At 34.6% G+C, this 13,063-nt stretch overlaps 1 protein-coding gene across 1 annotated transcript in view; it reads right to left on the reverse strand.

The window, feature by feature from the left end:
• Positions 1–1,839: 1,839 nt before the first annotated feature.
• Positions 1,840–13,063, reverse strand: part of ARAP2 (ArfGAP with RhoGAP domain, ankyrin repeat and PH domain 2) — a 134,883-nt gene continuing 123,659 nt past the window's right edge. The window contains exons 29-32 of the mRNA XM_074903800.1: positions 12,566–12,601; positions 12,037–12,100; positions 7,635–7,766; positions 1,840–2,193 (exon numbers count right to left, since the gene is read on the reverse strand). Of these exons, the coding sequence (XP_074759901.1) occupies positions 1,840–2,193; positions 7,635–7,766; positions 12,037–12,100; positions 12,566–12,601 (586 nt within the window). The remainder of the gene's footprint in view (positions 2,194–7,634; positions 7,767–12,036; positions 12,101–12,565; positions 12,602–13,063) is intronic.

The following is a 13,063-nucleotide window of genomic DNA, read 5'->3' on the forward strand; positions in this document are numbered from 1 at the left end:
GCATTGGAAGAAATTCAGTATTAACATAAAGCATCCTCAAGACTATCCATTAATAAAAATCAAATGTCATTGATGCTGGTTAATTGAGTTTTTGCTCCCAAATTTTAAGGAATTAAGAGGCTGTTTAGAACAATTTCCAGTAAACAAGAAATAGCTTAAAATTCTCTCATCTACCCTAGAGTCAATTCCAATCAAACTTGAGGAACACTAAAGTCGTCAGTAAGTTCTTAAAAGCCTGTTGAAAATCTGTGGCAAAGTAGTTAATCGGACCCCAAAATGGACAGCAGCAAAATAAAGCAGATTATGTTTTTAATATCTCCCCTGAAGCAAGGGTGTAGTGGAGCTCATTAGCTCTCTGCTCTGTTGGTCCTGCTGCTTAACCAGATAACATGTGCCTCACTTGGAAACAGCCCCAGCACAGCAGTGCCTTTTGCCCATCCAGTTGTTATGGGACAAAGTAAAAACTGGTATATGCCATGAGAGAGGAAGGAGGCAATCCCATAGGCTAAGTGAAGGTGAGATCCACAAAACAGCTGTAAATCATTTCACTGCTCTCATAGGTTTTGTTTTGAACCCAGATTCTGATTTTTAAATTTAAGGAACTCGGGGCTTAAAAAACAAAGTAGCTGCAGGGCAGTGCATCATGTCTTCAGGAACTGCGACCTACATACTCAGAATGCAGCAAATGAGGCTGTTGTCTCAACCCTGGGACCTCTCCTCACACCAGGAAGAAGTGCCATGCTACACTTGCAGCACAAGCATTTCCTAGTCCCTGCCAACAGCATACTGTTCATCTTTGTCCTCATGATAAAGGGAGGGTTTAATCTACTTATCCATTTAGTAACTGGCACTTCTTAATTTACCCTTCTGATAGATATGTTTGGGTGTGGACCATTTTTTCTTAAGGAAATAAATTTCTCAGATGAGAATTAAATATTCATCAGATGCGAGCAACTTTGTCAGCACTAAGCAAGCTCTATCCAAACAGTGACAGAAAAGTCTGCCTTTGTCACTCTGAGCTAACCAAGGTCTGTTCATAAAATTACTTCAGCCAGCTGAGCAAAAATAGACTGTGCTACTCCTCCAATTCATACACCCTTTTAAATTAGATGTTGCTTTGAAGACTTCTTTTTGCCATCCTCAGTATTCTCTCTCATTCCCTTAGATGTCATAATCTGATGGACTCCACTATAGACAGAGATTAGAGATACAAGAACTAATATATTGTCTTATCTGCTACATTCCTCTCCTTTTTGATTCTTTCACATGCCACTCTGTCAGAGGAAAAATCAATGGAAGTAGACACTAATTTTATTCTTAAATTAAAAAGAAAAATACATGCAAAAGTCACTTTTCAAAGCAGATGTTACTAATTTTTATGGTGTTAGAAAATTAAAAATATTGCAGGCCAACAGTATGAATTTCAGCGTATATTTTGGCTTCCTTCCAAAATATCTCTCCAGTACTTACAAGGTGGTACAGAATATAAACAGAGCAAAAGTTTTTGATAGTGCTTAGAATTATTATATCAAACAAAATCAACAAAAAGATAACCGACAAAAATCTGGTATCATTGCACTGCACAGGAAAACTTACAAATTTCTGGAATTTTACATAATCAGTTCTCTCAGTTCAATCTTAAATTATAACATATGGCATATGCATATACAGAATCAACAGCTGCGTATAAACAAATTATATTTCTTCTGCACTGTACAAACTACACAAAAAAAGAGACTACTTTTGCCCAGAAAATACACGCACATACATGTGATGTGTGTATATAAATATATATATATATATATATACATATATATAAAACCCTTCAGACTCAGGAAATCAGCTGGAGGTTTCATCATTAAGTGCTCTGTTCTTCTGCAGCACTGTATTTAGTTCCTGAATCACATTTGATGGTAATTTGTTATCCAATGCTAAAGCAGTCTTGTTTGCTTTGTTCTTACTTTTCTTCAGTGCCTTACGTGATCTTTGGTGTAGGTCAGTCATCCCTGCACCTACATCCTCAACAGAGATCAAGCTCTGATGTGTTTTTGCATGGCTTTTCACTTTCTCCTCCTTCCATTCCAAACATTGTGCCACAATAGATGCTTTTTCTTTCAAGTTTTTTCTTTCTTCCAGACAGTCATTTTCATGATGCTCACCGAATTTTGGGTTGCCAGATTGCAGTTCTATATTCTGAGCAAACAAGCAAAGAGAAATCAGATCATTCATATTCACACAATATTCAATAATATTTAGATTGCAATTTTTGCTTATTAGTTTCACGTAACAGCTTAAAAGAAAATCAATTTTACTCAAGAGCTGAGACAGCACAGTTAATAGTTTTAAATTCCCACAGTTTGTGCTATTAGACTTTAGTAAGCATTTTTAGTGAGCATATTTTCTCAATGAGTGATACTTCTGAAAATTATATAAATCTCTCAGTTAAATGCACCATGACAATGAAGGCATTCATTTTCATATATTCACAGTTTTATTTTTCATTCTACCACAGTTGACTAAATTTTCATGTTTTACAGCAGATCCACATAGTCTTAAAACTCTTAAAACTCTTCTTAAATTGAACAAATACAACTGAGAATGTTGCAATTTTGATAACTTAATGACTAAGCTACATGAATGTACAAAAGATAATTTTGCATGATCACATAAACATTTTCAGCAGCTGTTCAGTACTACCTGATAAATTATAAAGAATGTCTGCTTTTTCAAATTTTGGCTAGCAATTTTAAGTAACATACTGGGAACAGAGATAAAACAACAAACTGATAGCAATGTAACTGTTCCATATTGGGGGCTGTTTTCAAGTTCTTAAGCTGTAGGAAATGAAAGGTAAATCAAATGCTGCATCTGAATTTGCAACTGGTGCAGCTCATTAGGAGCACATCTGTACAGTGAAAGAGAAGTGCTGAGAACTCAACATCCACACTAACACTATTTCAGGTCTGTTGTCTTTTTTTTTTGTTTTTTCTAAATACACTTCCAACTAGTGTTAGACTTCTACTGGCAAAAGGCTTATCTTTAGGTGCAATGCATTAGATATGCTCCTGCAAAACATCTTCAACTTCAGTTTCATCTGAAAGCAATCCAAATTCACATGCTACAGAACTACCCCACTCCAGCAAAACACCGTAAATGGGAACAACTGGAAGATTTGCTCCTAAAGTGCACTCCTGATCCTAACTAGAACACTCACGTAGATGTATCTAAACTAGCTCCTCTCTAATGTTTGAATATTTTTTCATGTTTACTTTAACATATGAGGTACCAAGATTCCATGAGACAACTTGCTCATATGCTATGGATAAATAACTCCATAAAAATGCAGCTAAAATGAACAAGTGCCACACAGGAAGACAAAAAGAACCAAAGTCTCCCTCAGCTTTGAATATCTTCAGGTAGTCAAACAAAGATGCCATACATGAAAGAATATCTCCAAGACCTCATTTTTTTCGAAATCTGTAAGGCTCTTCCACAAAAGGAACGATCTGCCTACTGCCACACCAACTGAGCAGACAGAATACAATAAAACCTTCTACCATTTTTATTTGCCTTATATGTTTTACAGTGACATTTCTTTCTTCATGAAGACAGCAAACATAAGCCCATTACAAAAAATGAGTGTTGATACAGCAAATTAGTTGCTGTGTAGGAAGAAAACCAGTAAATATTAAATGAGTTTACATTGAAGAAATTTAAGATATAAAACAAAGTCTAAATTTGTGCAGTCTCTCGAAATTTCACCTGAACTAGCATCTGTTCAATAGTAATAGAAACAAACATTTAGATGATATAAATCACAGTTTTTAAAAGAGCAGATAAAGGGGTTATTTTATTGAGATAACTTTTAGCATTAAGGAGGCTGGTATTTCTATTTTCATTCACTAATAATGAAAATTACTCATTAATCATGAAGCACCTGTGGCTATGATATGCAGGGAAAAAAAAAAAAAAAAATCAGTCCCAAAATATCAATGTACACAAGAGTTCATACTGCTACTTGGATTACCACTGGTGCATCTTATGCAGCAGATTTTAGCTTGCCTGAAGACTTTTAAACTCTACTGCCATCGGTAACAACTGCTATCAGTTTAGAATCTCTTCTATCACCAAAGACAGCAAGAGAAATCCTAATATTTATTGTGTTCAGCTATATTCAGTGAAAAAAAGTTCAAGGCAACTGAGGAGCTGTCCCAATGACTCATGAATGTGGGGGGTTCTGTTCTGCCAAATATTTGAAAAAGCTGTAATTTTCCATTTAAAAGAATTTCTTTCCATTTAAAATAATGTTCTTGCATGAACAAGAAAACAGTGAGATTATCACCAGTGATTCATGTTCAATTAATAAAATAACAATAAAAGGACTATCTGTGATAATATACACGCAATATGTGAAATACAAATTGTCATGCAGTATCTTTCAGAAAACACAGTAACACATTACAAGATATTCACTGTTACTCAGCAAACAAATATATTAATTACTTGTGATATTCAGTCAGGAGCAACCATCTTCTATTTACAGAATTTTTACATGATGCTTCAATCTTGCATCTTTTTAGAAAAAAAAAAACAAACAACAAAACAGCTACACTTCTGAAATCAGTATAGTTCTGCTAACATAAGTATAGCGGGAGCCCATGTTATAATGAAAGTAGGAACAGATCAAATACAGCACTCAGATTTGAAGGCTGCCTACTTCTCTGAAACAGTCTTGTACATTGGCATGTAGCCCCTTAACACAGACTACTACTCAACATTTTGAACTTTTAAAGTAGATTCAGTATATACAAGAATCTTAATTCCCAGACATATGCATTGTAAGAACATTCAACTGATGGGAGCCAAATTCTGTTGTTCAAATTAAAGCACCAACAGTTACAGTTTCCTTTATAAATAACAGATCACAAAATGATGTGTGAACAAAACTGCCATATCAAACTTCTTAATAATATTATTTCTTAGTATTTGATCCACTGCCCACTGTTAGTAATATGCTATAAATTACACTGCTGGACTCCATACTTTTCTCTCAATAAGTCCTAATGTAAAGGCAACAATTTCATGTTAGAAACAGCTGTTTGCCTGTAAGTTTCAGGCCCACAATCAAGTAATTGGTGAATAAATTGATAATAATATGCATATCTAACTACATTTTTTCTTTTTTTCTGCACATCACCAGCAAAAAAATATGGAGCAACTCTTATCTGTTTGCATCCTCCATTATCCCCATGACACACTATTCCTTTCAAAAAGCTACACAAGTATAATGTATTATAAGTCACTATGGTATTTGACCATGGCTTGAAAGAAAGTTTTTCCTCATTTCTCAATCTTCCTGTATTTTGAAATAAAATTACAGACTTACTGCAGATATGGAGCAATGTATTTCTATTTCAGTTAAATGATTCTATATGATAAACATGCATATTTTAGATGCACTATCCATGTATGTAACAAATGGTGCAGAAATAATGGAAACCTTTTGATTCTATTTGTTATTAGAAGGATTCTTAGTTATACAGTGTTCTAAAACTTTCTTTATTATATATTTATCTTATTAGCACACAATAAAACTACTTCCAATAATGGGAAAAAAGAAGACATTCAATATAGCCTTTTTAGTACTGAACATTAATATTAAACTTATTGATCTATGGGTATCTTTGAGTTGTTTGTTGGTTTTTTTTCCCCCACTTATCTTCACACCACAAAGATGTCACTTTTTCACTGTTTGGAAAATTTTCAGTCTCTTTTACTGCCTACAAGAAGATAACTTTGATGACATTTCTACTAGAGGTCTACGCACTGATCTGTAAACAGATGTCCACTTTTCATAAACCAGCATCTTTCAGAAAATGCTTGCTCCTTATTACTCTCTAATGCTTTAACATGGAGATATTTTTACTTGTTGGAGAAGTACTACAAATCCATGGAAAGACTGAAGGTACAGTTTCCAAATGGGTATCTATTGCTTTACTGACTACACTGCTGTACAGTATTTCTCCTCAATAAACCATATCATACATTTACTTTCCACCACTATTTTACTGTTTACACTAGTTTTGGCTTTTCATGTAAAAGAAGTGTTAGTTTTAATTTTCCATTATATAATTTTGTGTTAACCTTCATAAGGTACACAAATATCCCTTGCATAAAACTTCTCTAGATCTAGTCATGACATAAATAATGAAGACTGTAATCTTTTACTTTTAACTATAAATGCAGACTTCCTCTAAGTTGCAGTGTACAAAACATTAGAATCCTTCCTAATGAAGCACATTATTAACTAAAATAATAATAATAATAATAATAATAAATTTTTAGTACTATAAGTTATTAAAGATTTTAAATCATGGAGCTCAAAATCCAATAAACCTTTATGCTAGAATGTCTGAATTTGTAGCCATCTCAAAAAATGTATGAGAGATCTCAACTCTACCTGCATAAAGGACTGATAAGAGACATACCTAAGGGTTATGAAGTTTTCTGAATTACAAGACCTAAGTTTAAAAATGCTAACATTAGAAGGAATTTATCAAAGAATTGCCAAAGTACTTCCTGAAAGGACAAATTAAACAAAATAGAAAAACCATAATCGCATTCACACAGTATTGTACTCATTTGGTAAGGCAGAATAGAAATGCCTGAAGAAAGTGAAACGAAAGATGGAGTTGCCTTTTAGATAAAGCATTACTTCTCTCTATGCTTTTGGTTTGCTATGGAACTGACTCAGCTTCACTAATCTGTACCTGAAACACTGTCTCTCTAAGTGGTGATAACACATACCATATTATCCACCTCCCTTCAAAACCTTCTAGAACATGCAAGAAATAACACTGCTTGCACTCAAAGGACCAAGCTGTTTTGTTTCAACACTATTCTCTGCATTCAGATTCGTTACCACTATTTTTCCGAAGCAGAACAGTGCCTCCACTGCCACTCAGCTGGAAGCAAGGCAAGTCCTCCCCACAGGCATCAGTATCTATGTGGATACCAGAAATTCATCTCAAGCTAATATGGTAATGTTGAGACATAATACTAGTGCATGTAATGCAGTGACACAGCTCAGTCTCTGCAAAGTGTAACTAAACCCTCATGTTCTTCTTTGAGACTAAGAATATTACAACTTAAATGTATCACAGTTCCATCTGAGCTTTTCCATTACATTCACAGAGCAGGTAACTAAAACAGTTATTTTAGATGGAAGAAAAGATAAGGTAAAATATGCATGCAGGACAGTTTTCAAGGACCTTATTAAAATAGAACTGCCATAAAGTGCATTGTAATAATGTGCATTATATTTCCAGGTAACAGTCCTATTTACTTCCAATGGATGATCATTGCTCAAAAAAACCCAAAACACAAATAAAAAACCACTACTGATTTACTGAACAGACAAAGAGGTGACACAATTTTAGGTTACAATGATTTTTTTTTTTTTACATTAAATTGACCTAACTGTTCCTTTAATGATAAAACATTGAAAAGGACACCAATAACAAAAGCATCTACATTTCATAGTTATCCAGCTCTAGAGAGTTCATTATTACAGGATTATTTAAAAGTACAGCATTGTGGTTAGAAGTTCTACACCAAGTTTAAACCTCACTTACTTCAGTACTCCCTCTGATTTTACAAGTGTTCTTCTCCTGATGAATGGGAATTAGTGGTAAGCCTCCAATCTTTGGACTTTTAGTTATAGACTGTTTTCTTGTTTTTCCAACAGGTGGCCATGTATCTGCATGCTGAAGAACAAAATGATTCTGTATTTTTGGTGTGGAATTTTGCAAAAACACAACGTCCTTTTGTATGTAAAACTTTATTTGAAAAAGCTATCTACTGAACAACACCATATAGTCCTCTTGTGGGAGAAGGGTGAAAACACTGTAGTACTTAAAATTATCTTAACATTTTGTAAGCACTACACAATACTGAGTGAAGAGAACCAAAATGTCTCTATATAATTTTCTTGTATCAAATATCTTCCCTCCATATTATTATTCCATTTAGCTTCTAAGAACAGAAAATAACAAACAAGACACACACATTGACATGATTCACAATCTCAAAATTCCACAGGATTCCCAACAAAAATTTCTGAAATAAAATAAAATTACCCCAATTTGCAAACAAGTATTTTGAAACTTATATTAATAATTTAGGAGAAAATAATTGCTTAACCTACAACAACGACATGTGTTATCCAAAAGGAAATGGATTGACATTCTGAATGCTCCAAAACCACAGTCTAAATAAACAGATCTGGCTTCGATAATAGCCTTTGCTTTAGCTCTACTGAAATATGTCAGTTCTGGGGAGTCCTCCAAAGAGTGAAGCTTCACTCTGAGTGAAAAACATGACTGGGAAGAAAAAACATTATCTGAATATTTCCAATAAAATGTTAAAACCTCTTTCTGTAAGAGGTCTATAATGAACTTTCATTAGCAAGTCATGTAGAATTTCACATGTAGAAATTCAAGCACATGTGCTTGAAGCTCACAGAGTCCTTTGGTGATGTTAATGGTAACCAGAAAGACAGCTCTGAGGACAAGGTAGTGTAAGAGTATTTTCCTGAAAAAGCTTCAACATGAGATTCTGTGAATCAGAGAGGATGTACAAGGCCTACAGAAGAATACTTTCTAAAGCTTGGAGATGAGTGCACAAAGCCAAATCAGCACAGCTGTAAAGGAAATGGGCAAGCCAGAACTGCAAATGAACCCTAATGAAAGCTGAGAATGCTTTGTGTAAATATTGGCAAAATACTAATTCAAAGCATCACTTATAATAAATAGGAAACAAGAAATTCTGACTGAAGAAAAAAACAACTCTTTTTTACTGGGGGAGTGGTTAAACACTGGAAAAAACTGCTCAGTGAGGTTGTGGAGTCTCCAGTTATTCAAACCTGACTGGACACAGCCCTGAGCAACCTCCTCTAGCTGACCCTGCTTTGAACAGAGGGATCTGACAAGATGATTCCCAGAGGTCCCTTCTGACCTAAACAGTTCTGTGACACTGTCCAAATCTGTAAGATTTCTTTCCACAGATGTCAGGATCTTCGTTGTCCTTTATTTTTTTCAGTGGTATTCAATCTTCCAAATCCATGAAGCAAGAAGTCTCTTCAAGACTATCTACAAAAATCCAGTTGTGGTGCTGTGACCCATACTTGCAGATGGTCTCCAAGTAAGAACAGCATTACTATTAAGAAGCCATCAGAATCAGTGATTATTAACGTAGAATAGCAGTCTAGAAACCAAAGCCCCAATTCCAAATTTAGAAAAAATATTTTATAGATTCGCATCTTTCTGGAGTAAAAAAATTCTCACATGTGGTGCTGACCAGGGTGATGTAAAACTCAGTTCTAAGAACTCTCCCCAGTGAACGTTAAGAACATTTTCTTCCAATGAAACATTGAGAAGGTATTATCTGAAAGAGCAGGTCTTGCCCAACAAAATCAGTTTACTGTGGACCAAGATACAAGAAATATGCAATTCAGAAAGCGACTGAGAAACTTTAAGCCAGCTAGTGAAGCAAACTGCCTCCTTTAATTCTCAGCAAGCTTAAGGAAACTATCGCTGTCAGTTAAGCAGACTAATTTCCCATTTGTGTCTGTAACATTTCTTAAAATAGAACTCTGGGAATGTAGATCAGAAATACTAGCAATGTATTAGGCCACATAATAAATGCATTTATTCATAGTTTTGACCTATCTGCTCAACTGCACTTCATGGTAATAAAATGTGCCTCACTAGCTGATCAAAAGCAATGGAACTGGAAGAATATTGTTGTGTCCACCTTCATATCAATTAATTACTTCCAACTGTATGCTACATATGCTATTAAGTGATTTTGTACAAACTATTATAGAATTCAAGAAACAAGTTTCAGCCATGCTTTTCAGGATGATTTTGCATAGAACTGAAAGAAACAATGGTCCTCCTTCAAACCCTCCTAGTATTTACCAGCTTAAAGTACAAGATTAATAACCCCCGAGCTAACTTGATTTTCTGAATCAAAAGTATTCTTGTTACTAGATTACAGTGGTACCTACACTTTGCTACTTATATTCTCCAGACCATTTATACTACAGGAATAAACATTATCAGAAAACAGGAGGAAGAGGATAACAATAGTACAACTATTCTACTGATATTCCTTACCAATAAAGTCTTATTCTGCTCAAGCACTGACGAGCACAGTAACATTTATGTCTCTCCTAATTGCTCTGGATCATTAAATGTCAATGTCTTAATGCTTCAAAAGCTGCTTTATTTTTCGATTTGTAATCTAAACTATTCCACTGACAAAATGCCTGCAGTCTCTCTAACATAAAGGAGTTCAAATACTGTGATAGCAGATAAGATAAAAGATAAGCTGTCTTCCTAAAGATGACTTCAGATTAAAAATTCTAACTAGAAATAACCTCAGTTGACGTTTACAGATTTCTGGTTTAGAAATGGCATAGTGTGATAATTGTCTGATGCATGATACAAAACATTTGGAGATTTTATAGTAATCTTTAGCAACATGAGCCATTGCATTTTCAAGGAGAATTTCACTGTAAATTATATTTAAAGCAGTAGCTTGTAATAAGAACAATACAGTAAATCTGCATCGTTAGTACTTAGTTTCTCATGTAATTCAAAGATGGACAACTTTACTGATGTCCAGAATGCTGATTAAAAAAAAAAAAACAAACCAAACAACAAACTCCATAAAAAAACACCCCCAAACCCAAAACAAAATCCTCCCAATGTAGCTCATTAGTAATGCTAGTTCACTCTACTGTTCATTCATTGGAACACAGTTTTTTAAAAACATAGTATTAATTCACAGCATTTTTTTTTAAATACACATTAAATTTTTTGTTAGAAAAAATATCATGAACATTGAGGAGTGTCTCTCAGGTTTTTTATCTGTATTGTCAGAGAAACGTTCTACATCCCACACTACCTGATCAGAATCCTAACAGATTGCCCTTCTTGTGATTTTACATCAAAAGGATTTCAACAGTTACCAAGCCTGTATGAGTTATTTCTAAGTAGCCTATATCAATAACCTCTGAGCCTATTTGTGTGACACTGCTCATGTTAGGCCCATGAAATGTACGGCATGACCAGTGGCTGTTTCCATAGAAACTACAGTAGTTACTTCAGTTAAGGGAGCTGAATAAGACAAAAATTTGGAAGTCTTACTTGCATTATGCTTCTAGCACTACTATCTATGAAGGTCAGATTCTGGTTTAGAAAGCCTCTAAGAAGTATGTATTGCAACAGTCTTGTGCCTAGTCCACTTTATGTAATATGTAAAGCTCACAGGTAATCACAAAACTAGTGATGTCTATTCATCGTGATATTCCACAAGGTTCTTTGAACAACACAGGAAAGAAGAAAAATCAGACACAAATACAAAATCCTTTTAAAACCTTAAACTATGTTTCAGTCTCCTGTCAGGTTGAATTCTTCCCATTTCTCTTACTCCCACTTCCTCCTGTGTAAATATTAAACTCCATTTGTGAGGATGTGTTGTTACACGGCACTCAAGCGTACACCCTCTGGACTCACAATCTAGTAGCAAGCAGATTACATTAATTCAGGTTAATGCCTATCCAACACAATAAATTGTCAGTGTTAACTAAACTAACCTGGGTACCAGAGAAATATAACTGTATTGGCACAGCTCTTCAACAGAGCTAGTTCACACCAATATGTTTTTAAACAGGATGCTCTTCTTTCACGACTGCTTTGCATGCAGCATCCAAACTGCTGAGCAGAGAAACAGCACTCAGGCGTTATGGCAAACAGACACACTCTGTAGGTCAATGGCCAGAATTTCACCCAGAAGAGGTTTATTACTGCAAAAGACCCATCTTTTTGCAGTTGTATTACATTGAGTATTCCAGAAACTTTACTGGCATTGCAACTTTATCTGTAACATATCCGTAATACATACATATAATTGTTTAGTAGGATTTTCATAACAGCAGTAAAAGTTACATTTCTTTGATCAGATTAGTACCTGTGCAGTAAAAATGCTGATCATCCACTCCATTTGTGCATCTTGTCCATCACAACATATATACCTATAACATAATACATAGTTAACAAGAAACATAACAAAAACTCCTGTTGCAGTTAAACTATTAACCAATAGGCTTCTAAACAACTTAAGTGCTTACATTTGTTTACGAATGCTGCTATATTTATTATTAACACTCCCATAAAAAGATAGGGAAATATAAATCCTTCAAATCATCATAGATTGAAGCATGTGCTTCATTTAAAGCATGTACATAGGTTTAAAATCTATCATTCTACATTTATGAAAATCATTTGCTTTATGGCCACAAAAGAGAGGCAGACACCCAACCCCAAAAGATTACCAAATCATATGAATTAAGATTTTAGTTAATTAAGAAAAACAGCAAAAATTCAACATCCAAGCAAAATAATCTTCATTAGTTTTCAAACATTCTTGTTTTGAAACGGAACATTTCAACAAACATTAAACACTGAAGTTAAATCAATGGTGTTTCATGTGTACCTACCACTGGTGCTTTTCAGAAAATACTGCAAGTCCCCAGCTGAAATAAATAAAATTTTCAAAAATTAGTTCCAGAAACTCAAGACAGGGACATATTCCTCAAACTGCAGAGACTCACTACCTTTAAATAGTGCTTCTAAGTGGAAAACAAAATTTACAAAGTTTAAACGTGTACTCCAAACCTAGAATGAAATTGTGGTTGAAATTGATGATCGATTTTACTCATTTTCTCACAGCTGATTCAAAGATATTGAACATTCAGTTCTGGACAAAGGGTTATAGCCAAGTCCTGCAAATGATGGCTAACTTATCTCATTTGGGCTGCAGCTATACTTTCTGAAAGCTTCTGGAAGTAAAACTAAGATGGTGCCCAGCAAAGAGTCCACTACAGTGTGGAAGTCACAGAGGGAAGTATGCTTGCACTATAAACAGAAGTAATCACAAGAGTTTACAAAGACTTAACAATTGCTGGGGGGGGGGAAGGGACTAGGTGCACAATGAA

This window comes from Athene noctua, chromosome 4 (assembly GCF_965140245.1).
Source record: "Athene noctua chromosome 4, bAthNoc1.hap1.1, whole genome shotgun sequence".
Classification (NCBI taxonomy): Eukaryota; Metazoa; Chordata; class Aves; order Strigiformes; family Strigidae; genus Athene; species Athene noctua.